Source organism: Cornus florida, unplaced genomic scaffold (assembly GCF_030987335.1).
Source record: "Cornus florida cultivar Cherokee Brave unplaced genomic scaffold, ASM3098733v1 CherokeeBrave_3.0.0_Hap2_Chr09, whole genome shotgun sequence".
In the NCBI taxonomy this organism is placed as follows: Eukaryota; Viridiplantae; Streptophyta; class Magnoliopsida; order Cornales; family Cornaceae; genus Cornus; species Cornus florida.
Genome location: NW_026775579.1, coordinates 96,688,149 through 96,714,474, shown reverse-complemented (window position 1 = coordinate 96,714,474; position 26,326 = coordinate 96,688,149). Strand labels below are relative to the sequence as shown.

Sequence of the window (26,326 nt, the reverse complement as noted above, 5' to 3'; positions counted from 1 at the left end):
GGGAGGGTTCTACTTCTATGTTCTATGTGGTATGTATGTGTTGGTTGAGGAGGATATATATGTATGAGAAAGTATGGTTGAGTTTGTGAGTATTTATAGTGGAATTAGATTTGGTTTGTGTAGTCGGAGGAGGCGAAACACTTTGAATATATTGTATTGGTGTTGAATGGGCTGTCGTGTTGACCAAGCACATTTCATTTGAAGTGGTCATGGTCGTGCATGCGTTTTGAATATAAGGGGAGTGGTGGACGATTAAATATGTGTGACAATACGTGGGTTCTTACGTCGTTAATTTGAATATATCAATGTTTATGAATTTCAAATCCTGAATTCCAGGAATGCCCCCTTATCCTGGGTGGGTGTGGCTGGATACCATATGCTATGGAGGGTAATTTAGGTCTTTTGACTCGGACGACGGTAATATTGGGTGAGTTATGGGAGAAAGATATGGGCAATTAATTAAGCTAGGTGTGGAACTTTTATTTGACTGACGGACAGGCAGACTGCCCCTCTTGTTGTATTTGAATGGACTGTTCTTGCTTACTACGATATTAGCAAGAAAAATATTGAAATTGTAATATTTTTAAGCGAAAAACGTTGCTTGAATGATGGTTTTGAAGTTTGAACACGACTATTTGACCTCCTTCAAGTTCTTATACAAAATCAGTATATATACTACTCTATACATGTATATGGCATATTGCCATGTGTACATATATGTTAGTAGAACATTTGAACATTGAAATTAACAAATTTGACTACCAAAAGTTATAACATTTTTTCTAGTTACCATTAAAGTTGAACATTGTCATAAATATATGAACTGAAATCATATCAACAAGGATCAATAAATCATAGATCAGAAAGTACTTTTTATTATTACTTTTTTTATTTTTATTTTTTTTATATATATATAAAAAAATGGTTTTAGAATTGAGGTAAGAAAATGAAATTGAATAATTAATTTATTGTCATTATCCTTACCATATTCTCATATAAGTCGAACATTACATTAATTATTTATGTGTGTGTATTACTGATAAAGCTAGAAAAATGTTGTGGGTGCACCCTACCTATAGCTACGGTAGTTGCAGCACGCATTCACTATCACGTCCCGAAAATTCTAACAAAAATCCTCAATTTATACAAATTAAATACATCAAAATACACTTAGGATCATAAAAATTGTCCCCTCTTTATACAAAGTCAATAACCTCAATATACAAAAAAAATTCTCTAAATAAAAAAAAAAATAAAATCTTGTAACGCCAACTCTTCAGTCTAAGCCCGAATCTAGCCATCCCCGTTCATCTCTCAATCCATTTCAACTCTAGTCCATACGTCTCTGATAGACCAAACACTTACTATCCAAGAAGTAGCTACACCACCACATAACCGTACCAACAAATACTAATTATACTTATACAACAATCATTACACTTAACAACTTCAACATAATCAAACAATGAGTCCTCCAATAACCACATATATATTTATCACCAAATCAATAAGTATACTATCCTGCACCCAAGGCACAATTTCTCGAAACAAGATTTTTAATAATCAATGATTGTACCACTAACCCGTTATCAAACACCCAAAACCATCTAACACCTTTCGTCACCCAAGATAAATCATGTAAGTCCACATTGTCACACCCACACAACGTACAGTACTATAATCTCATAATCACTAACAAGTCGGAACAATCATTGACCATTGACCCGACATCGTGCCAAAGAAGAATTGATTCAGGAGAAATGGTTGGCCAGGCCATTCTCATCATCGATCCAATCTCAACACAGCTATCGTTCCTGTCCTCAGGTCTAAACCTCAAACACAACCCTATACAGTCCACAAAACAACCATAAGATCCACTTTCTAATCATCCATCGCTTTACACAACCTCAACAATTATACAGTCACATACCTATCCTCGATCATAGGTGATAACTCACAGAATTAATACAACACAGAAGTGCGCATGCTTAACGATTACATGTTTGTATATTATATATGTGTAGTACTGACTTAAATGATCAATGAGTAAGTGTAACGACCCTAAACTGATCCCATTTATAAAAAAAAATTCGGCATGACCTCCCCTAAAAAGGGGACTACCACAACCTGCTCAAATAAAAAAATGCAATGGCCCTTCCTGGCATTTCAAAACACCTCTAACCTATTCCAACACATAAAACAAATAATATACTCTAACATCCCATTCATCTGTTCATTATACCTCAACATGGTTCATCTCATAGTGGAACATCTACAAACCATTTAATCCAAATTATCATAATGACAGTTCCAAAATATAGTTACAATAACAAGAGTTCACAAATCTCTATACCAAATATAACAAACTAAGATTTTACAAAAAATATGGGACTTAATACAAAAATAGCAAAACGAAGTCTTATAATCCAAATTAGACTCGTGGTGGAAAGTCATTCGCCACTTCTTTCCTGTTCCCTGAAAAAAATTATTAAATAATAGGGTGAGCATAAAGCTCAGTAGGTAGCACTTAAGACACGCTTCTTGTGTCCCCGTGAATCCATACAAAGAATAGAGCAATGGGAAATGAGGATCATACAATGCTGGGATAAAACCATATAATAATCAACTTTCAAGTATAAACAATGAGGTGTTATGCAATGCAATGTATGACAATGTCTCTTCCCATTTTCACTTTCAAACCATCACTTTCAAATTGTTAATATAACCCGCCCTTTGGTGACCCCGCAGCGACATGAGAGAAATATTGTCTAGTGTCCCTGACCCTTGGTATCTCCGCGGCGTCATTATGGGGCCCAGCTAGCTCAACCACGCTAGGGCGACTCCCTAGTTTCCTCTAGGTTATATTAACCTTCCGGCGCTTTGGTACCCCCGCGGCGACAGGGTTTTCATAATTTTTTTTTTTTTCATCAAAACTCTTTCCCCAAATTTTTCCTTTTTATTTCAAAATCATTTCTTCCCTTTCATGCCCAATGTCAATGCATGGATGCTTCAAGGACATGCATATACTCATCATTCCACAATTAGTCGAATTTAAGCAACATGGCATAACTCACAAGAATATCTAGAAAATAAAAGAAAAAAGAAAAGAAAATGGTGGTGGGATAAGTGGTCTAGAAACCACATTTCCCCCTTCACTAATCCAGGAGTAGTTAATAAACACCGATAAAAGAAAAATTTTTGAAATATTTTTAGCGAACAGGACTACGAAAATTTTTTGAAATATTTTTAGCGAACAGGACTACTTGACCTCCTTTAAGTTCTTTTGCAAAATCAGTATATATACTACTATGTACTATATACATGTATATACCATATTGCCACTTGTATGTATATGTTAGTGGAATTTTAACATTGAAATTAACAAATTTGACTACCAAAATTACAACATTTTTTCTAGTGTACCATTAAAGTTGAACATTGTCATAAATATATGAACTGAAATCATATTAACAAGAATCAATAAATCATAGATCAGAAAGTACTTTTTATTATTACTTTTTTTTTAAAAAATAAAAATTTTAAAATATTTTTAAGCGAAAACGTTGCTTGAATGATGGTATTGAACACGACTTCTTGACCTCCTTCAAGTTCTTATGCAAAATCAGTATATTTATTATTACGTACTATATACATGTACATGCCATATTGCCGTGTGTATGTATATGTTAGTAGAAAATTTGAACATTGAAATTAACAAATTTGACTAGGAAAAGTTACAACATTTTTTCTAGTGTACCATTAAAGTTGAATATTGTCATAAATATATGAAGTAAAATCATATTAACAAGGATAAAAAAATCATAGATCAGAAAGTACTTTTTATTATTACTTTTTTTTTTAAAAAGATGGTTTTAGAATTGAGAGGTAAGAAAATGAAACTGAATAGTTAATTTATCGTCATTATCCTTATCATGTTCTCATATAAGTCGAACATTACATTAATTAATTATGTGTGTACATTGCAAATAAAGCTAGAAAAATGTTGTGGGTGCACCCTACCTCTGGCTGCAGTAGTTGCAGCACATACACACACATAGTCAAAAGTCTAAAAGTAGTTAATAAAATACAAGAAATTTTTTGAAATATTTTTAAACGAAAACGTTGCTTGAATGATGGTTTTGAACACGACTACTTCACCTCCTTCAAGTTCTTATTCAAAATCAGTATATATACTACTATATACATGTATATGCCATATTGCCATGTGTATGTATATGTTAGTAGAAAATTTGAACATTGAAATTAACAAATTTGACTAACATTTTTTCTAGTGTACCATTAAAGTTGAACATTGTCGTAAGTGTACGAACTGAAATCATATTAACAAGGATCAATAAATCATAAATTAGAAAGTACTTTTTATTAATACTTTGTAAAAAAAAAAAATGGTTTTAGAATTGAGTTAAGAAAATGAAAATGAAAATGAAACTAAATAATTAATTTATTGTCATTATCCTTACCATGTTCTCATATAAGTCGAACATTACATTATTTACTTATGTGTATTACAAATAAAGCTAGAAAAATGTTGTGGGTGCACCCTATCACACATACACATAGTCAAAAGTACAGGAGTAGTTAATAAACAGCAATACGGTCATAATAAGGTAAGTTATGATAAAACCCAACAAACAAGCATTGATGAAACAGATCCAACTCAAATTTCTCACAGCAAGTAGAAAGAAGAAGATTTATGAAGCATGCAAAATTGAAAATGCATTATCTCTCTCAAATTTGACAATAAATAGATTATTTCTTCCACGACCACGTCTCTGACTCATAATGGGGGTTCAGCATGTCTGTCTGTGTGTCAGACTTTCCTGATGAGGATAAACAACATTTGATCAAGCTCAAACTTTCCTGATGAGGATAAACAACATTTGATCAAGCTCAAACTTTGCTGCAATGGATGTATCCCCTCTCAGCATCATCAAAAGCCCACCAAATGAAACATATATCTCCCTGAACCCCAAAACACAAACCAATAAGCTGGCATTAGACCTTAGAATAAATAATTAATCTTTTTAAACAAAAATATTTTGGACCGGAAACCCAAAAAAAAAAAAAAAAAGAGAGAAAAAGAAAAGGCTAATTTGCATATAAAACACACTTTTTCACATGAATATATATATATATATATATATATATATAAAGCTTAAGCTTTGCATGCATACGCTTTGACTTCAGATCCTTTACGTTCCTCTGCAAACTTAAACAACTTCCCATGCATAACGTATTCGAATTTGTCTGCAAGTGTTTTCCGTGCACCCTGGAATTAAAATTACAATTCAGTAAATTGCTGGTCTTAAGCCTTGAGTAATCTGAGAATTATTATTTCAGAAAAATGAGACAACACCAGAAAACACACACACTTTTGAAATTAAGAAGCATGTAACTCAATCAATAAATAAATAATTATTCAAAGATGGCCTCCAGCCTATGTAGGTCTATTGATTGTCCCACTCAGAATAATTTGGTATTAATAGAGTGTGGCGGGTTTGCCAATAGGGTGTGTTCAACAAGTGATGGTACTCACTTTTTGTTTTTTCTTTAATTTCATGGAGGACTAATGTTCGACTTTCAGCTAGTAATCATTCTTTCCTTTTCAAGGTTCTTCATTAATTAGTAGTACCATGTGTTTTATATTCAAGTGGATTGTAAAGCAGAAGGGAGCCAGGAATTTAATTCGCAATATATATATATATATATATATATAAATATAATACGAAAGAAGAAGAAGAAAAAAATTATTTAAAAAATGCAAGTTCAAAAGAACAATTTTAAGAAGTAGAAATAGAAAAAGAAAAAAGAAAAAAAAATGAGAGAATTTTAAAAGGAAAAAGTTAAGAGTTTTAATTAAGGAAGAAAAATTTGACTTTTTTGTAAGAAAAAATGAAGAGATAATTTTAGAGTTATAAAATTTAGGAGGCATTATATAAAATTTTTCATATATACCAAAAAAAAAAAAAAAAATTACCATATATATTATAGATTGTGGACCTAGGACGACAACTAATAAGTGAAGTTACCATGTCTTTTTTGACATGGAGTGAGCCTACTAATCATGACAAACTTCAACAACAAATTCAACTATGCATGTGTACTATTTGTTTGCTAATCATTTATTATATTTTTTAGGCAATTGGGTGGGTTTGAGCGAGTTTTAGGTAGGTATTGAATGGGTTGAGCATGAATGGGCTACTAACTCATAACCTACCAATGTTGGGTCATGAGTTGGCCAGAGCTCAAATGGGGGATATGAAGAGATGACAAGCATCTGATATTGAAAAAGCAAATTCAAAATGACAATAAGATTTCTTTTTTCTTTTTCCTTTTTTTTTTTTTTCTCAAAATGACAAACTGAACTCAGATTACTTCAAAAAAACAACTAAAAAATAAGAAAGATTAACTTAATTTAATTTGATGAGGAACAACAAGCCTCCAAATGCAACAAATCCATCTACCCAAATTCAGAAAGCAAGCAGAAAATGACACATAATATGAACAACACATAAAAGCAACTCCATTGGACTGCTATTTTCAAAATATAGCATGTGGGTTTAAAATGAGCTTTCCAATGACATGCTAAATGGGCTGCCAAAATATAACTTTGCCAAATTTGGTGTTGGGCTGCCAATTTGGTGTTGTGCTTGTGTATATATGTCAGTTGTGCTTGTATATATATCTATATATACGTCAGTGTTGTGTGTATATATATGTATATGTCTGTTGTGTGTATATATTCTGTTGTTCTTGTGTGTGTATATATATATATATATATGTCTATATTTTTATTTATTTATTTTTAATAAGCTAAATAAAATACAAACACTTCCCAAAAAAAAAAAAAAAAAAATGGTAGTTGAAAAATAATGGTTGTTGTAACAAAAAATAGCATTTTGGTTGAAATACACCATTGGAGCAGAATTGCTAAAATATAGCATTTTGACACTGTAGCTCATCTCAAGATATAAATTTGGCATGCAAAAATGACATTTTGCATTGAAGATTAAACAAGACACTGTCCAATAACACCATAATAATAAAAGAAAAGAAAAGAAAAGAAAAAGAAAAAGAAAAAAAATCTATAAACAGTTTTGTTCTTCCAAACCTTTATTAATGAGTTGCATGCTCTAAGAATATAAACATAAAGATAAAATGGGTATTGTGCATTATATAAGCATGAAAAAGAAAAAAAGAAAAAAAAATTACAGGAAGAAACAATTTATTGCAGATATTAAATATAGGACAAATTATTCTTTGCTTGAAGCTCGTAAATGGTAAAATCCACTGATCCATATAAGAAGACTGCTCAAATTGCAAAGGTACCTAGTTTGCCAAGCTTGATAAACAAAAAGTTTTGAAGGCCACACTAATATATATATATATATATATATATATATATAACATATAGAAAAAGCAAACAAGAAAGGGTAAAATTTAAGATTAAATATTGAAACAAAACTGTCTCTCAACTTCTTGTAATCTTCAAATTAGTTGAATAATGATAAAGCTTGTCTCCAAATTCAAAGAGTAGATAGAATGATTGGGTTAAGTTGGGTACCCATTTTAATTCATGGGTAAAGTACATTAACACCCCTTGAGGTTTACTAAAAGGACAGACAAATGAAACTTAGCCTATTTTGGGACAAAGACACCCCCTCAAGTTTGATACACTTACCAAAGACACCCCAATGGTAATGAATTGACATTTTTGCCCTTTAACTTTTAAATTGACTAATTTAAATGTTAAAATGACCTTTCTAACCTTACTAATCTATTTCTTTCCTTTTCTCTTCTCTCTCGGTTCTCTCCTCCTGCAACACCAACACACATATAGACACACACACACATATATATAGACACACATATAGACACATACACACATATATATATCCACACATATACACATATATATCCACACACATATATGTGTGTGTGTGTGTATACAGATACAAACATATATATATCCACACATACAAGGCGGCGACGGGCGGCAACGAGCTGTCGTCAAGGAGAATAACACTGGTGAATTAGATGATGATGATGTCGTCGGTGGCAGAGGTGTCGACGGTGGTTGTAACAGAGGCCGCGACGGTGGTTGCAACAAAGGCGCAAAACGGTGGTTTTCAGATCTGCAAATCGCGTGGACTTCACGCGCCTACAATCCTCTTCTTCCTTCAATACCCACTGCAGCCACCGCCGCCACAACACCCACCACCACCACTACCGCCACACAATTGGCTTCGCTCCCACACCCCTATATACCAGCATCATCACCGGACCACCACCACCGACCACCACTCGTTTCAACACCATCCCACCTGAAAATTAACACCCAAAAGCCATACCCAATTTTCTTTTTCTGTGTTTATATATATATATACCACTCGTTTCATATATATACATTGAAGAAATTTGTTGTGTTGTTCTTTCTTGGTCTATTTTCTTTCTTTGCGGCTGTGTATAGAGAGAGAGTGTGCCTATTCTTTGTGGCTGTGTATAGAGAGAGAAAGACAATGTATTTTAGAGAGAGAGAAACGCTGTATTTTAGAGAGAGGGGGCAAGGGTAATTTAGTCATTTAATTATTTTGATATTTTATAATTATAATTAATTAAATAGTGAAGGGTAAAATTGACTTTTCACGAAATTTTAAGCTCTGTTTGGATTGTAAATTTGATAAGGGGGTGTCTTTGTCCCAAAATAGCCTAATTTTCATCTGAGTGTCCTTTTATCAAACCTCAGGGGGTGTTAGTGTACTTTACCCTTAATTCATTATTTACCCATTAATTGTATGGGTACTCATTAATTACCCACTCATTCAAATTGAGTACCCAAATAATTTAATTGTAATGAACCACAGTTTAATGGATTTTGATATAGATTGTCACCCCTAATATTTTATGATTATACAATTTCAAGAAACTGTTTAAGTTAAAATGCACAAAGTCTAGTTTATAACCACACATCATCTTAATTAATTAATACTATCTAATATCACCATACTGTCTTCCAACAACCTCAATAAACAATCTTTTGTTTGTTTAAACTTTTGTGTAAGAATCAATCAATAATTGTCCATAACACCAAGTAATAAATCAAACTTGCATAGGACATCATCTGGTTCTATTATAACCTCTCCGATGTGTGTGTGAGTAAAAAATTAAAAAAAAAAACCCTAAAATTGCATAGTAGATATAAATTTCAACAAGAGTAGAGTAGAGTAGAGTAGAAGATTACCTGAGTATAGTAACCAGTGTCAGGTGTTCCATCCAAGTTTAGGGTGGATGCTAATACCATCATGAATTTGTCTCCAACATCAACAGGATATATCTCAGTATTCACATCTAGCACCATGTACATGTCAAACTGCTCACTGTGTGCTTCAACGCGAGTAACTAACAACACCAAACCAAACCAAACATACTTTCATGTATCATGTATCATGTATCTATCTCTCAAACACATTCTTCTTTCATCAACTGTTCTGCCTCCTTTGTTGGAATAGTATTATGTCTTTTATTTAAATAACTCGAAAACACCATCAAATTAAATAAGTGAGCATTAAGTTAATTTTATGTAAGATGGATAAATAAATAAATAAAATACCTTTCTCGAATTTTTTATCATCTGGGTTCAATTGTTCAACCTTAAAAATATCTTCAAAAAGAGTTTCAACCATCTTTACCTACAAAAATAATCTAAAACAATGACAATATAGATAAATATGTTAGCATCCCAACATAAAACCAATATTATGAAAGGAAAGGAACTAATAACATCGATCTCACATACATTACTACGTAGTCTTCTTCTTCTTCTTCTTCTTCTTCTTCTTCTTCTCTCTAAAACCGTCGTCTCAATCTATTAGCTTTTTTTTCTCCGAAACCGTCTCAATCTATTAAGCCTCTTACTGATCTTACGGCTGTTTTAATAGTCTCGTTACATACCAAAATTGTTTATCTGGGCCAATTTAGGTTAGGCTCATACATGTGTGAGTCCCCTGTGCAAGTGGTGAGGCCCATACATAATTAGTTAGGGCTGTTTTTAATCGCTTTTTTTATTGATCACTTTTAAGCTCATTAAGCACTTGTTTCCTTAATTAAGAGGACACAAAAAGAACAAATCTTTTGAAGACAAATATACTCTTTTAAACTTTTCTTCTCTTTCCTGTCTTGATTCATATGTGTACGTATATATATAAATATTTATGTGGGTGTGTATATATCTATATCCTATATTTGTATCTATACTATTATTAAAAGTACAAAGTGAGCAAAGGAGTTTCAAATTCTTTATAAATAAAATAATAAAACTATTAAAGAGTATTAATTCTATCAAAATTCAGAGTTCTAAAAATTCTATATTAAAAATAAATCAAAATAACATATGCAGGAGCTCACCACAGCATAATATTTACATCACGTGTTCTCAACTTCTCATTCGTGACCTCTATCCTCCATTTTTACGTTCCCATGAAGATCTAATAGATGTAACTAATTCATTTTTTTAGTAATTTAAGTAAAAATCTAATAGATATAATTTTGATATGGAAGAGATGTTAATCGTACGTGTACACATTAATTTTATTTTTATTTATGTCCTTATGAAGTTATGATTGTCGCTTAATTTTTTTACACTGTTTTACTATATATCATGATATTTTTCATGTTTAGGTGCTTGTGTGCATGGTGTAGAATTTAATTGGTTCAATTGCTTGTTGACAGTATCTCGCCACATGCAACCGTATGCCATTTATGACTGAGATTGATCAGGTAAAAGACTTTTAATCCTGGCGCTTAATTTAATTTGTATCATCAGCATTGTTTATCATGTTATTTGAATAAATATTAGTGAAAATTTATCATCCTATTTTAGTCAATATTAGTGTAGAGTGACTATTGTTGGAATTGAGGGCATTCGATATATTAAGTTAAATATATACTCTCTTTTTTTCTTTTCCCAATAGCTTAAGTTAAAAGAATGTTTGGGACGAACTACAATTTATAAATCTATATACATATATAAATTACCTATTATTTACACATTAATTTACATACTCATAAAAATTATTAATAAAATTTACACATTGAAATCTATTAATAATAACAACAAAGCATAATAATAATAATTATTATTATTATTATTATTTATTCCTTCAAATATATCACTAGTAATTAAACAAAAAAATAAATAAATCTGATAATATTTGAAGTTGCTATTTAATTTAATTAGAATTAAAGGAATTATTTTGTTTAAGAGTTTCTTAAGTAGAGTTTGTGTTAAATTTAAAATGACAAAAAATAGAGTTAAAAGAATTCATGTTGTTTTAAGAGTTTGTGTTAAGTAGTGTTATTTTATCAATTGTCCTATTTTTTTTTTTTCATGTAACAAGTAGAGTAGTGCTAAAATTGAGAGAATTATTTACATAAAGCACAAGTCCATATTAATTGTTTTAGAGGATTTCACATGCATCGCATATGCTCTTCACCTATAATTTGGCGCACGGAAGAGAAGATAAAATAAAACCAGTTATAAATTAAAGATCAAATTAATATTGTTGCCCTTTAATTTTCAATTTCAAGAGTGTTTATAATGCACAACAATAAATGAAGTTTAGGAATGAGAATTGAACTTTGATTAGATAACATGTGTGTTAGATCATGTCCAATAAACTTATTTAAAAAAAAAAAAAAAAAATCCCGTAAGTACATCTTTTTTTTTTTTTTCATTCTTAAGAAGCTCACGCACGAGATTTGATATTTGGGCAAAAGAAACTTATCCCATAAGGAGACGAGCAGCCTACTACTTCACTAACAAAAGAAAGGCACCAGCTGAAAGTGTGGAGGGAAGCTAACAGTTACAGTTTTATTGCCACGTACAGCTCGGCCTGGCAATGCAGAAGCAACCCTTAGGGAGACTGTTGCTAATAATACACAAATTTTAAATTCTACCATCTCCGTTCCAAAAAAGATGTCTTGTTTGAGAAATAACTAATTGAAAATATAAAAATTAAAGTTATTAAATAATTTAATTTAAATTATAAATTAGTACATGGTTTATTTATTTTTATTTATATAATACATTTTTAATAATGAGAGAAGGAAATACTACTAATAATAATATAATAGTAAAAAATACTGAAATTCAATAAATAAAAATTTAATTAGATAACGAAATATATAATATTAAAAAAATTATTTAATAATACAGTAATAGGATATATTAGTAATAATTAATGATAACATAGTAATAGAAAATCTAATTAGAGAAGAATTATATAATATTTAAAAACTTAATTACTGCAACGGAAATCTAATTAGAGATTGAAATATATAATATTAAAAAATTATTTATTTAACTCAATAAAATGGAATCTAATTAGATGAGAAATGCTAATAACAATATAGTATAGATTGCTGATGAATGGGAACTACCTCTCTCTCCTTGATTTCACCGGAGTGTGGAGTTGTGCAACTGTTTTCTCCATTCGGTTCTCTCTCTCAATGTATGGGCTGGGGCCTTTTGGGCAGTGTCACTTGTGGGCTGCAAATGTATGCTTATGTTTTGGCCACCAATCTTTCCCTTTCCCTTTTGGGCCGTATATTCTCACACTATATATAACAAATTTGAAATTAACCTTTCAAAAAAAAAAAAAACCATTAGTTATAAACAACTAAGCTTTTTTTGTTTTTTTTTTTTGAGAATCAATTTACACACGTTTTTTTTTGGGTTTTCTTCTTCACACAAGTTAGTTGTTTATGTATAACTTATTTATATTTTGAGTATACAATATACATATATGATTGGTTGAATATTGATGAATTCTAGGAGCGACTGTCCTCCACAGTCGTAATTTCTCAACATATAATAATAGAAAATATACAGCAGGGATGGGGCTGGGGAGCTCCATCAGCGAAGGTTATTTTGGTAATTCAGACATCGGAATGCGGCATATATAAACCACCACCGATTTCGTTATCCACTCTCTTTCCATTTGAACGATTGAGAGCAGTGAAGGAGAACGATTGAGTTTTTAAAGAAAAAGAATGGCTTCTTCATCTCTCATTCTTCCACTCGGTAAATCCATTTCAACCCTTCCATTCCGTTACAACCTTTGTTCAATTGCTTGCTAGTGTGCTTCATGTATGCGTGTGTGTGTGTTTGCTTCAATTCTAAGTCTGAATGGCTTTAATCCAATTGTGAATTTTCATGCATTCTCAATGAACATTAGCTGGAATTAAATTTATTCTGTAATTTTTCCACTGCGTGTTTTTCTCGTAAACTGTGTAGGTATGTGAAAGGGCAAATTTTTTTGGTTATGTTTTCATATTCTAACTTAACAATTGCCATATATTGTTAACATAGAACCCGGAATCACCCTATGGTTTCTACTTCTTTTTTTTTTTTTTTAATAAAAATAAATAAATAAATTACCCCTTAGATTTTGCATCCATAATAGGTAATGCACTGATGATGGGTCAGCTTCTCCTTAGTCTTGTTTTGACAAATACAAAAGAAATCTAAGCTATCATGTTCAATTGAAGTGCTTCTCTTTGTATTCATCACTACGTTGGAAATTGGTTCCGTCAATGTTTTGAGAAAAAAGAATAAAATTAATTATGTTGATCATTTAACCAAATGAAGCAAATGTTATATTGCAACCTTAACCTTCTTGCAGAAAATGCTTTGCAAGTAAAAGATTTCGAAAGCAGACTTTAACACCTGAGGGCCTTCTGCTTCATTAATCGTTCATTACACATTACTCATACCACTATATCATAACATCAATACCAACAGTGCTACAATCCTCACCACTCTGCATTTAAGTACATTCTGGACATATGCTGGTTCAACAAAAAAACTTGCTAATCTCATAAACAAAACTTGAGCCAAGTCAGGTCCATGTTATCACCTATTTTTTCTGTTTCACTAAAATAAATTTATCAATATATTAATATATCAAATTCCTTTTTATGAATTTTGCTACTAAGTTCTACTGTAAAATGAAAATTTCCAGTGTTTTGCTATCAAGTTACACATTTTCAGTAAGTATTTCCATTGATTTAGGTTCCGCACTTGCTAAAAGTTTGTCCACAAATCATCAAACCATTGCGAGATGCAAAATCAGAGATGTGATTGTGCGGCACTCAAGTACAGAATTATCTGGAAAAGATTTGCAGACAAACAAGTGTTGGGACAAGTTGACCTTAATTAAGCGCAGGGATGTGCTTGGGTTAGTTTTGGGTGTTTCAAGCCTCTTGTTAGACTCATATGCCAAGGGAGCTGGCTTGCCCCCCGAGGAAAAACCAAGACTTTGTGACAATGCTTGTGAGAAAGAGCTTGAAAATGTATGGTGAGATTACATAGCCCCCTAATCTATATTACTTCTCTCATTCTTGGCAGTTATGATGTGATCCCACATTACATATTATACATATCCCCAAGGTTTGGTAAGAAACTTTTATATCTCTTAACTTTGTTATAAAATGTTATATTCAATCTGCAAAGATACAAAAAATTTGGAACACAACACTCTAACCAAGCTCTAGACGTTTAAAATCTCAAACTTAACATAATCCAAAGTAATGCTCTAATGAAACTATTAAGCTTTTGCCTTGTTGCTTACTTCAGGAGTCATGACAGGCCCTAAGTACTTTGAAAATTAGCAATTCCTCCATCCCAATAACAATGCACATGTGAGGTGCATGCCTGCAGGCAACGCTTGCTCTTTTTATATGAGGCATGTCCCTTATACCTCAAGAATTCTTCTCGCTTATAAATCAGAAAAAGAATATGATTTCTCTTGTTTCACTTGTTATTTTTATAAAAGATTGCTTCATATATTATGTGCAACTTAGTAGTAGTTATAAACTTTTAAAACTCTTATTAGGACTTCAGATCATATCACTTAGAGAAATAAACTTAATGCATCTTACATAAAAGCAACATGCAAATCTTATAAAAGGTCTATAGGTCATTCTTATTCTATCATTTCAATTTTATTATTATTATTATTATTATTATTATTTTTTTTTGTGTGTGTGGGGGGGGGGGGGGTGGGTGGGGATTTAATTGAAGAACTCATAAAAGTTTCTCCTTACTCTTGCCTTATCCAAACATGAATTGCTTTTCCTCCACATTTCCAAATGAGGGACTGAAATTTGACTGTTTCATAGTGTAATAGTTCATAGAATTTTGATAGTCTAGATATAGATTTAGCATCCCACTTCTAATACTACCTCTAGGAGAGTCAAATTTTAGATCAACCAACATGTTTCATATATTCAGATTATATAGTTTAATATGTTTTTCTCATGTGTGTGTTATCTTCTTTCTTCAATGCTCATAGGTACACTTATAACCATTTATTGAGTTTCTACATGTGATTATCGAATTTTTCATCCACAAAGACGCATAATGCAAATTGTTTTGGCAATGCTTGACATAATGTTTGGTCCATCTTCTCTTGAATAACAATTGATTTCAGCATAGTCTTAAACTCATGACTCTGAGACTAGAAGGTTTTCTATCAATGACTGTATAACAAGGCCCAGCAACCTGTTACATCAAAGGTATATGATCAACTAGAATCTATCCAATTGATTGTTCTTGTGAATTTTTATGGGAGTTGAAGAAATCATTGGTAGGGAACCAATGGGTCAGTGGCCTAGCGGGATCAGCCTCTTACCTCCCAAAGGGAGGTCAGGGGTTCAAGTCTCAGAAGAGACAAGTGTGTGTGAATACCAACTAGGAAAAAAAAAAAATCATTGGTAGGGACAGAGGTCACTGAGCAAAATTCATGCCATTTAGCACCAAAGCCATTTCAGATGTAACAGGTCCTATTTCTCACTCTCTTTGTTGCTCACGCTTACATCTTGATATTATTACTCAATTTGACAAAATACTGGATCTCAACTATTGGGCATAAATCCAGTTTTGCACAAAAATGTACATGAAATGGAGCGCGAGTTTTAAATCAGAAGGCTAAAAACTTATTTTCTCATCTTGCCATGAGTTCCCAACATTTACGTCACATTTTGGCATATCAAATCATCATCATTTTGGCATGTCAAATGCTGATTCCAGATTTCAAACAAAACCTAACCTGGTTAATACTCTCTCTAAAATATATTTATGTCTTGTCGTCTACAGCCCACTCATAAGGGTGACCTAAGACTCTTGCCACACATGTGGGTGCGCATTTGATGATATAAAGAAATACGTTACTTCATTTCTAGTGGCTTAAAAATGAAGCATGGTTGGTTTTTAAAATAATAATAGTTAAAAAGAAAAAGAAAGAAAGAGAAGCACTTGGTGATGCATAAATTTTAGTGGAAGCAGCACATACCTCTGCTACTTATCCACAAGAATGGCCATTTGGGTTACTGCCATTATTTGAGTTAGTTCTATTAGCATGGACTTTTCAGGACAACCTGTTTAAACATTCACATTGAATGCCATCGTTTAAGTCATTATAATGATTCAATTTGTCAATTTAAACATTTTATATTTTCTGGTGACATCTCATCCATGATTGTTTAGTGACACTTTTATCTTCCTCATCTCATTTATTTCCCTGCAATTTGGTTAAATACTTCTTGAGACATAGTGTGAGTTGAACATTTCCACACAAGATATTAGCATTAAATTTTTATGTACTCACTAAACCACCAGCTATTAGCTTGAATATTGTCTTCTGCCACCCCTGAAGGGGAAGGTGCAGGGTTCAAGTCCCGACTGGGATTTTGGTGGGTGTCTCGCTGGTTAGAAAACAAATCTTGCATTCATAATCAATGGGTTTTAGTTGATGCTGATCGTTGATTTCTATGAATGAGGGTGAGTACTAAGTGTAGGAAAGCTTCTGATTGATGAAGGTACCTATGGTAACTACTGAGTCTGGTTTGCAGTACAAGGATATTAAAGTTGGTGAAGGCCCTAGTCCCCCAATTGGTTTTCAGGTACATTTTCTGATCCTTGTATGATAGTGTTTATTTGTTTATTTATTTTTTCGTTGGCAATAAACACACACACACCCAATTTTTCCCCTATGGGGGACTTGAATCCTTGACCTTCTACTTTGGAAGGTAAGGAAGTACCACTAGGCTACAAGGCCCTTGGTATGTACGCTAGTGTTTATTAACAATCCTTGAAAACATGTGATGTTGAATATCCAGAATTTGTTTAGTGGATACAAAAAAAAAAAAATTGTCCGCTAGGACCTCTTATTGTTTTCAGAATATATTTTATTGATTTTTTTATTTTGCTCTGTTATCTAACCATGATAGGACCTGTTATTGCTTTCAGAATCTAAATTAATTTTATTGAATTTTTTATTTTGTTCTGTTATAAAACCATGATAGGACATCTTATTGCTTTCAGAATCTAAATTGATTTTATTTCTTCAACCTTGGATCCTTTATCTAGTATGGATACGTTCTGTTAAAATATTTTTATGTGGACTTCCTTTTGAAAATATAAATGATCTTTAATGATGTGCTTACCATTTTTTAAGTATAGTTAGTTGATGTGTTCAAGAGATGTAAATCTGATAAATTCTTATATCCATAATTATTCATTTTCTGGAGAAGAGAATGATGATTTGATAGAATTTTCAACAGGATGATTTAATGGAGAAGGGTACCGTACTGCTGGGCTTGGCCTTACATTGAATTTTGGTTTTTGCTTCGCATATCTCTTACTCTTTCTCATAACAATATATGCATGATTACAGGTTGCTGCAAATTATGTTGCCATGATTCCATCTGGACAAATATTTGACAGGTAGCTAGCTTTACTATTTAAAAATACTATGCTAAATACTAGTGAATATCCCCAAACTCTTAGTGTTTTTGGCAGCTAAAAATTACAACTTACAAAAATTATTATTTTTGGATTATACACAAAAGACAAATATATAGATATGAGTAAGGACCATCATTACTTGTTGATGTGGCTTGAAAATGGAAGATCGGGACCAAAAAGATCTATCATTCCCAGTAGATATCAGCATTTAACAATCTTTAACAAGAGTAAATAATTTTGGCATAGCTGATTTATAATGTTACTATCTTTTACAAAATTAATTTTAATGAAAAAAAAGGTGAGATTTGAGCCTTTTAATTAGATTGCCCCAATCACAGTGGTCTGTTACATAAATGATCTGTCAGCAGGTCCTTATCTTGTTATATGCCTGCGCAGCTAAAAATTTGCCACATGTTTAAACTTTAACCATGGTATTTGACAAACTATGCTTGGGTTCTGTAAAATGGATGCATGTCTTTTGCATTTATTGCGCTTGGATTTTCTTACTTTATCTTTAATTTCATAGTTCGCTGGAGAAAGGCCTGCCTTATATCTTTCGAGTCGGCGCTGATCAGGTAAGCTTTAACAGGCCATCCTAATCAATTTATATTTTACAGTACTTCTCACCCTGGTTCATTACTATTTGAAAGAAAAGAAACATTTTAGCTGAAGTAATTTCTTTTGGTAGGCTTTTGGTCTATGTTACTTGGTTCGTTGAGCTTTTTCCTCCTGTGTGAATCTATAGTATTGCATCTTATGCTGAACAGTTATATAGCCAGCTAGTCGGGATGGTTTTGCTCTTCTCTGTTTTCCAGTCATTTATCAGTAATCAGAGAGATGTGGCTCTATAATCCCATTGCAAATAAAAACAGTTGGTGTGTTAAAACAATGCACTTGCTAGTGAATTGATGATAGTTTACTTGAACAACCAAGACTTCCTATTGGAGGAAACTGGAGAGTTCTGTTTGTGAAGTCCTTAAACATCATTATCAGACTACTTTACTCTCTTTAGGGATAAACATGTTTATTTAGCTCTGATTTTTATTAGAATAGGTGATCAAGGGACTTGATGAAGGGATCCTGAGCATGAAAATTGGAGGGAAACGCCGACTCTACATTCCAGGATCAGTAAGTTCTTTATATGATTATTAGGTTTTCAATTAAATGGATTTGAACTCTTTCCCATTTTCTTTTAAGTTGAGTGATCTGGATGATAATTGAGGCATTGCTCTTGGTAATGGAAGGCATCCCAACCCCCTTTAGGAGTGTGACTAATCCTTTTGAATATTGCAATGTCCCCTAAACCACGGGTATTGGGAAAGCCCAAGGAGGTGGCTTGACAGTAGTGTCCGAAGGCCTAGTACCAACTCAGCTACCCCGTGGGGGTTGATGTGTTGTGTTAATTCACAAAACCTCTATTTTCATGGCTTGGTCAGCCATGCTGACAATCATTAAGGAAATCAGGCTGCCAACCACCTCAAAATTAAGTCTGTACACCTTTTCAGCATCCCCCTTCTTTTACCCCTCCATGGAAAAAAAAAAAAAAAAAAAATCATTAAGGAAAATGTTGGGAGAGGTCAACCATCTCTTAGAAAAATATAGTAAATAAAAGAAAACCAAGTAAACTGAAGAAAAACGAAAGATATGAATACTGTTGCTCCTGTTGTTGAGGATCTATTTTCAATTGTTTCCTGTTCTTATTTATATGTGTGATCGGATGTTCAAAAATTTTCCTACCCTATAGCTGATTGCTTGAGAAAATAGTTATATTGACGAGCAACTGCCTACCCATTGTTCTAACCTTTTTAGCCCATCCAGTAATATGAGATTAAAATTTTAAGCCCCTGATTTTTCTATAGTTCCTTTATTGTTTACTTTGGAGTATGATGAAGATTCAGCATTTTCTTTTCCCCTGTATGCATCTTTACAAACTGAATGAGAATTTGTAAAATAAAAGGAAGTTTTGGCTGTAGACCTCTCTCTAATGCATTTTTTTTAAAAACTTTTCTGGTGTTAAATTTGTTTTGATTAGTTGGCGTTCCCAAAAGGTCTGACTTCAGCTCCGGGAAGGCCAAGAGTGGGTCCTAATAGCCCTGTTATATTCGATGTGAGTTTGGAGTACATACCAGGGCTTGAAGCAGATGAAGAGTGAGATGAAATGACAATCTTATTAATTGCCACATTTGGGAGAACAAAAGCTGGAAAAGAGGTCCATGATTTAAGCACTTGTACTGCTGTATACTTGAATTAATTCATTTTTTGTATTAATTGACAATTGTAGAGAAAAGTATTGTTCTCTCTGTGCATTTCTTTTTCTTATGAGGTTGTAAAGAGTTGATCAGTTGAGAGAAGAAATGCTTTGTTGGTGGGTGTTTCTGTGCTGTGAAGATTGATTTTGCATGGATAGAAGAAATATTTAGGTTGAAGATAGATGAGAAATTTGATTTCATTATATATTTTGGCAAGTGAAGTGAACAAGATTAAGCAAGGAGAAGGAAAATTAAAGAAGTGTGTGATGCAGCAGGTAGTATATAAAAAAATAATAATAATAAAATAAATAACCATTCAAATTTTAGATTTCCATATACTATATACTACAGTAGTTTAAATATATATATATATATATATAGCGAGAATTAAACTTAGAAAATGAACAGTATTTGAATAACAGGTTATCATTTCAGTGTTTGGGATCCAAAAGAGCCTAGTATGTGAGTGAGTGTGCAAGAATGTAAGAATATGTTACCAATACCAATAGCCCCCAGCCGTGAGCAGAAAAAATAAGCAGGTTTATTCAATATTATAGCAATACTAATAAACTATATAGATAGATGCAATTAATGTGTCAATGGATATAATAAACAAACACAAGGAAATATATATATTTATATATATATATATATATAAACATTATTTATTAATTTATTTGATATTTGTTGGACGATGCTATCGTGGAGTACTAAATTGCCAAACTGAGATAAATGGAAGTTGCAACGCCAAGCGCGTAGACTCCAATCGCGGTCCCAACCAAGTCCTTCCCAGAACGACTCACCATCCCCACCCCTGCAATTCCAGCAACTCCGATCGGAATTCGTCGGAGAACCGCTTTCCCGGCGTTTGAAACCACAGCGTCCGTGAACACTTCCACCGCAAAGGCCTTGAAGTCAGCCTGTCCCAGCTCCAAGGTGGTATCTTTTCCAACGACGACGACCTCTCGGAGGGCTTTGTCGACTTGGGACCGAGTCGGAGGGGTTGGGACCCATTTCGCGATAAGAGGGTGGACATGGGGCATGGCCGAGAGAGAGTAGTGGAGGCGGTCTGAGGCCGCTAAGAGCTGGTAGGGTCGAACCCCAGAGAAGGCGTCTTGGCTCAGCTTCAAGCACTCTTCGTACACGGAGTCGCATGCTGAGTTGAATTCAGGCGACGTCTGGAAACTTCGACACACCCTTTTCGATATCGATAAACCCATTTCACTCTCTCTCTCTCTCTCTGCGTGTGTGCGCACAAGCAAGCTTTCTCTTTCTATAAATTAAGGGCAGATTTGGAAAGATAGTGGCTTGAGAAAGGGCAAATAATAAACAAATAAATACGATGCCTTTCTTTTCTTCTGATAGAAATACAAGTACTTCCTTGCACCCTCGAAACGACATCGTGGCCGCAGAAAGAAACCAACTCCCTCTTAGCCTGGGTGTGTTGTGTGTGTGTGTGTGTGTGTGGGTGTCTTGAGTTTCAGTTGTGGTTATGCATAGTAATTTATGATGGGTTCTCTTAGATTTCAACTTTGTGAAATGAGTTTGTACCCAAAACCAAAACCCCAATTTTGCAAATCTCCGCTGAAGAACAAGTGCTCATTGATGATGGTAAAACAATCTCCTCCTCCTCCGATGATGATGATCAGCTGTGGTTTGAGAGGTGGGCCCAGAAAATCCATATGGAGGTCAAGGGTTTTGTCAACAGAAGCCATACAAGCAGTTCAGTCTCTAAAGTTGGCCAAGAAATCCTCCTCAGATACTAAATTGGAGGAGGTTTTGAGTAGCAGAGTAAGCAGGCTCTTGAAAGCTGACTTGTTGGATACTTTGACAGAATTGAGGCGGCAAAATGAATTGGACTTAGCCCTAAAGGTATATAATTTATTCATTCTTGTTATCATTCATTGTTTTCTCAGGGATTAATAATAGGGATTACATCTATAAATATGCTTGCATTGTTTATAAACATCAAACTATTAAGAGGTAGTGGTACTAGTTTACTTACCTTTCTCAATACATAGCTTATATATATACATTTGGCTTTCAAGCAAGTACCAATTACGGATACGGAGAGAAGCTTTATTTTAAGATGGTTTAAGATGCACTTGTTTCAATAACTTCAGTATATCTATATATGAGTGGAGGTTATGGTGAAGATACAAATAACTGAACAGTTCCAACTCTTTCATAGTTGAACCTGACCACTTATCTGAATGTTCATAGCAGTTTTGCCATTCTCACAACCGTACCAGTCAACACCTCTTTTTTTTTTTTTTGATTTGCTTATGTATGCCATTTCAAGTTCCTGTGCATTTTATCTAAAATAAAATCAGGGTTCAGGTGTTTGAGTTTGTGAGGAAGGAAGTATGGTATGATTCAAATCTATCTGTGTTCAGTGACATGATCTTGCTGCTGGGAAAGAATAAATTGATTGAAATGGCTGAACAGCTTTTCTCTGAATTAAAGAAAGAAGGTTTAGTACCTGACACGAGGGCGTATACTGAGCTCATTGGAGCATATCTACAAGTGGGTATGATACAGAAGGCAATGGAGACATATCATTTAATGAAGGAATCGGGTTGTGTCCCTGACAAGTTAACCTTGACAATTTTGATAAGGAACCTTGAAAAGGCTGGAGAAGAAGAGCTTGCAGCATCGGTAAAGAAAGAAGCTGATGAATATGTGGATTCTCCTAAGAAATTCCTTGAAGAAATTCAAACGAAATATGTAAGAAACACATTTCTCTATGCATAGATTTTTAATTCCTAAATCCGTGTATCTATGTCTTACAAATCCTTTCAGGCTCACAAAACAAATTATATTGTGCATGTTAAATTAGTATCTAACATTAAAATACTTTATATTCTTTGATTTTTCTTGATATTCCATTTTTTAAATTTGACATTAGATGCAAAATGATGGACATGAACTGTTCTCCACTGCATTTGATTGCAAACACATGTAACTACTATGAATTCCAAACTCATCTGTCGGTGTTTCTGACCAGATATCTTCCACATTGTTTTTTCTTTTATTTTATTTTTTCTTTTGTTGGTTAATTTCCTTGCCATTCTTCTAAACTTTGTCTCTGGCTTGCATGTGGCTTCCCTACTAATATCACCTATTGGGGTAATATTAGATTTTTGGTATACTGTTTTATCTGTCTTAGTTTTTTCCCAGTATCATCTCACAATCCTCAAATAATTGCAATACTTGTCAGTGTATTTGTTGATTTATAAGCTTCTTGTTGTTAAAAGCATAGCTGTTGTTTTTGTCCTGTAAAACATAATTTATACGGCAACTTGTCCCAACCATGGTTTTTAATGTCGTTTTTTTTAGTAGTGATTTCAACTTTCAAGCTTCCAGTGCGGAATGATATATAACTGTTATCTCGATTCCTGCCATGATATTTTACAGTGTCATCATTTTTCATATTTTACTTGTCTGTTATTTTCCATCAGCTTGTCTTTTGTTGCAGCAAAATGGCCGATATATATTAAAGAAGTTCCAATTTATTTTGAATTTTCATTTGTTATTTTAAATATCTGCAGTATGTATTTAATCGTTATTTCAGGATAACCGAATATGGTATTCCAATCTTGTTAATTTGAAATTGGTGTTTTACCAAAATTTAAAATGTAGTCACAATCTGTAAGCATATATCTATTGTTACCACCAGTTCTAAATTCTAATATGGTGAACTACACTCAAAAACTCCCATCCTCCTTAGGATGATCTATTGAGTCTTGATTGGAAGTGGGATGTATGATATGATTTTTCGTGTTGCCAGTACAATTCCCTTTTTTTTTTTTTTTTTTCTTTTGTAGCTTTCTAAAGCACTGGCCTTGGCTTATAGCTTTGGCCTCCATCATTTGGTATACATGCACTTTCTTCTCCTTCTTTTTTTTTTTTTAGTTGGTACTCACACACACTTGTCTCTTTTGAGATTTGAACCCCTGACCTCCCTTTGGGAAATAAGAGGCTGATACCGCTAGGCCATTGACCCGTTGGTCTTTTTTCTCTTTTAAGTAAAGGGGAAAAATTATTTGTAGTTTTTATGCCTCCTTTCTCCAATACTAATATATTCATTTTCACTTGAGCAAATATAGGGAATAAAATAGAACTGAATTTTTTTAGATATTTGTTGGAAAGAATTTGGCCTTTAATGTATTTCATTTGTGGTTTTTTGCCCTAGTTGATTACTCTCGCACACACCCCTCAAGGAATTGTTTGCACACAAGAGGAGTCGAACCTTAGACCTGATTCTTCATGAGGTACCAAGGGCAAATGACTTACCCACTTAATGCATTTCATTTGTTTCTCAATGGTGATTGAGATTGATTTGAGTACTTGATCATGTTATTCCAAGATGTAGACAGAATCTTATTCCTTTCCAATTAGGGTTTATAGGCAAATCACAAGCGACTTTTTTAGCTGAAAATTGAACATGAGAGGCATAAGATCATGTCTATAAGTGGCACCAGTTAGAGATCATTTTTGCTGTGTGAGCTTAATATTTTAAGATGGTTGCACTTGAATATATAAAGAAATAAGGCTGTTGTGTCTGTGTGGAAGCTCTTGCATAATCTTTTAATTTCTATTTAAAAATTCTACTTGTTAATAAGGTTTTTATCGAAATAGTTTAAGGTAGAATGACTTTTAGAGAACAGTAGAATCACTTCGAGTTATCCATCTTAGTGCCACGTGGAAGAAAATTTATAATATTAGGTTCTAACCCCTGCGGAGAACTTACGTTTGACCTCCGCATAAAAAACATTATTGCCGTATGTGTCCTGCTGATGCGAGCCAGTTGGAGAGGTTTATTGGATACAAACTTAATATTTATTTAGACAATGCGGTTGTTCTCATGCTCCAACCGGTGTTCAACCTCCAAAAAATAGCGAGTGGCTATGTAATTGTATTATGTATAGAATAGACATGTTCTGATTTGCAAACTTTTGTTTGCTTATCAGGGAAAAGAATGGAATAAGCATGTCTGCATCTTCCGTGTGTGCAATTATAAAATTTGAACATAAATTAAAAACTTGTGTTGTTTTTATATTGCATTCTGTGCAAATTATGGATTTTGCAAAGGTTCAATTTGAAGTCTCAAATTCCTTCTCTCCCAATCAGAACCTTAAGTTTGTTCAGTAAACTTTCATTTGTTCTATACATACATACATATATATATATATATATATATATATATATATCAATAAGCATTTTTTTTTACCTGACAATCAAATTCACATATTTGTGTATGATGATTAAAACAGCGGATACCAAATTTCCTTATATATTCTTTAGATGGCTTTGGTGTTGCTTATACATGTTTTGCAATCACATCTTTGTTTGGCAAAAAAGGACATTGCAGGCAAGGAAGATTTATTCATTTACATCTTAATTAAGTTCACAAGCCACTGAACTGCAAGTGTGATAGAATGTTGCCAAATGATATTAATTTGTTAAGTTTGCAGTTTTAAGGTTTTGTTCATTGAATTTAGTATGTGGATTTTGACTTCAATTCTTATGTTTTTTCCAGCCAAAGCGGAGGTCGCTTAATCTTGTTTGAAAACTATTGCCACATATATGGCCAACTTCTAACCATTTCTTTGTGGCACATTCGAGCTTTTAATGATCAGCGAGGGACATGCTTGTTGGAGCTGCATCAAATGCTGTCCTAAGCAAGGAAATTTGTTGGGGGTAGAAGTTTCAGTTTGAGCAGTGTGTTGTGGATAAATTTGTATTGACTATTGAGGCATTTCTCTGTCCAGTTTTGAACTTATGTTATGGGAAAATGATTGCATAAAATATAGTGTTCGTGTCATTTACTCCAAGTGTGTACTCTAATCAGGCACCCGTCGCTTTATGAATTGTAATTTCAGAACTGAGAATTTCCGCATGCTTCTTTACCCAGAAACTGTGAAGTCTCTAAACACAGACATAGTCTGTCAATGCTGTATTTGTATGTCATATATTTGCTTTTCATGAGGACGAGCATTTGCCTTTTTACTGATGCACCGTATCCGGTGTTTGTGTAGTAAATTAAGTTCGAAGAATTTGGGGGGAAAGAAAAAGGGGGATCCATAGAGAGTTTTTTTTTTTTTCAAACAATAGTGGCGTCGGACTTCTTAGAACAACTGGTAATTCACTACCATCCACGTGCAATCTCATTTATTGGAAAATTTCCTGTGTGGGGTTTCCAAAGGACTTGGACTTCCAATCTCCAAAATAAATGTGAGGAAAGTAT

The 26,326-nt window shown here is 33.2% G+C and overlaps 4 protein-coding genes across 6 annotated transcripts; 2 read left to right on the top strand and 2 right to left on the bottom strand.

Annotated features, from left to right (window-relative positions):
- Nucleotides 1-4,871: 4,871 nt before the first annotated feature.
- On the bottom strand, nucleotides 4,872-9,704 carry LOC132273532 (DNA-directed RNA polymerases II and V subunit 8A-like). Its single transcript, XM_059774489.1, has 4 exons — nucleotides 9,632-9,704; nucleotides 9,263-9,420; nucleotides 5,196-5,290; nucleotides 4,872-4,983 (listed from the first exon to the last, which is right to left on the bottom strand). Exons 1-4 carry the CDS (start codon nucleotides 9,702-9,704, stop codon nucleotides 4,872-4,874), a joined length of 438 nt encoding a protein of 145 aa, XP_059630472.1.
- Nucleotides 9,705-12,949: 3,245 nt separating this feature from the next.
- Nucleotides 12,950-20,201, top strand: LOC132275466 (peptidyl-prolyl cis-trans isomerase FKBP16-3, chloroplastic). 2 transcript variants are annotated; one of them, XM_059776969.1, is made up of 7 exons: nucleotides 12,950-13,102; nucleotides 14,093-14,373; nucleotides 16,900-16,983; nucleotides 17,757-17,806; nucleotides 18,354-18,402; nucleotides 18,881-18,955; nucleotides 19,860-20,201. In XM_059776969.1, exons 1-7 carry the CDS (start codon nucleotides 13,072-13,074, stop codon nucleotides 19,977-19,979), a joined length of 690 nt encoding a protein of 229 aa, XP_059632952.1. In that variant the 5' UTR covers nucleotides 12,950-13,071; the 3' UTR covers nucleotides 19,980-20,201. The 2 variants fall into 2 exon arrangements, with proteins under 2 accessions (XP_059632952.1, XP_059632953.1); XM_059776970.1 differs by lacking the exon at nucleotides 18,881-18,955.
- Nucleotides 20,202-20,786: 585 nt separating this feature from the next.
- LOC132273207 (uncharacterized) lies at nucleotides 20,787-21,296 on the bottom strand. Its single transcript, XM_059774223.1, has one exon. The coding sequence runs from the start codon at nucleotides 21,294-21,296 to the stop codon at nucleotides 20,787-20,789; it is 510 nt and encodes a 169-aa protein (XP_059630206.1).
- Nucleotides 21,297-21,432: 136 nt separating this feature from the next.
- Nucleotides 21,433-26,087, top strand: LOC132275465 (pentatricopeptide repeat-containing protein At1g62350-like). Of its 2 annotated transcripts, XM_059776967.1 has the most exons (4): nucleotides 21,433-21,948; nucleotides 22,417-22,803; nucleotides 24,272-24,350; nucleotides 25,619-26,087. In XM_059776967.1, the coding sequence occupies exons 1-3, from the start codon at nucleotides 21,583-21,585 to the stop codon at nucleotides 24,347-24,349; spliced, it is 831 nt and encodes a 276-aa protein (XP_059632950.1). In that variant the 5' UTR covers nucleotides 21,433-21,582; the 3' UTR covers nucleotide 24,350; nucleotides 25,619-26,087. The 2 variants fall into 2 exon arrangements, with proteins under 2 accessions (XP_059632950.1, XP_059632951.1); XM_059776968.1 differs by lacking the exon at nucleotides 24,272-24,350.
- The last annotated feature ends 239 nt before the right edge of the window (nucleotides 26,088-26,326 follow it).

Bases quoted from the DNA above. Each gene is read 5' to 3' on its own strand.
- LOC132273532 (XM_059774489.1), bottom strand. From the start codon at position 9,704: ATGGTTGAAACTCTTTTTGAAGATATTTTTAAGGTTGAACAATTGAAC. The intron at 9,421-9,631 runs GTATTTTATTTA...TGGTGTTGTTAG, and splicing joins TGATAAAAAATTCGAGAAAG to TTACTCGCGTTGAAGCACAC. The intron at 4,984-5,195 runs GTATGCATGCAA...TTTGGGGTTCAG, and splicing joins AAAGGATCTGAAGTCAAAGC to GGAGATATATGTTTCATTTG.
- LOC132275466 (XM_059776969.1), top strand. From the start codon at position 13,072: ATGGCTTCTTCATCTCTCATTCTTCCACTCG. The intron at 16,984-17,756 runs GTACATTTTCTG...GCATGATTACAG, and splicing joins GTCCCCCAATTGGTTTTCAG to GTTGCTGCAAATTATGTTGC. The intron at 18,403-18,880 runs GTAAGCTTTAAC...TTATTAGAATAG, and splicing joins TTCGAGTCGGCGCTGATCAG to GTGATCAAGGGACTTGATGA.
- LOC132273207 (XM_059774223.1), bottom strand. From the start codon at position 21,296: ATGGGTTTATCGATATCGAAAAGGGTGTGTCGAAGTTTCCAGACGTCG.
- LOC132275465 (XM_059776967.1), top strand. From the start codon at position 21,583: ATGATGGGTTCTCTTAGATTTCAACTTTGTGAAATGAGTTTGTACCCA. The intron at 21,949-22,416 runs GTATATAATTTA...ATCAGGGTTCAG, and splicing joins AATTGGACTTAGCCCTAAAG to GTGTTTGAGTTTGTGAGGAA. The intron at 22,804-24,271 runs GTAAGAAACACA...TTTTTGCCCTAG, and splicing joins AAGAAATTCAAACGAAATAT to TTGATTACTCTCGCACACAC.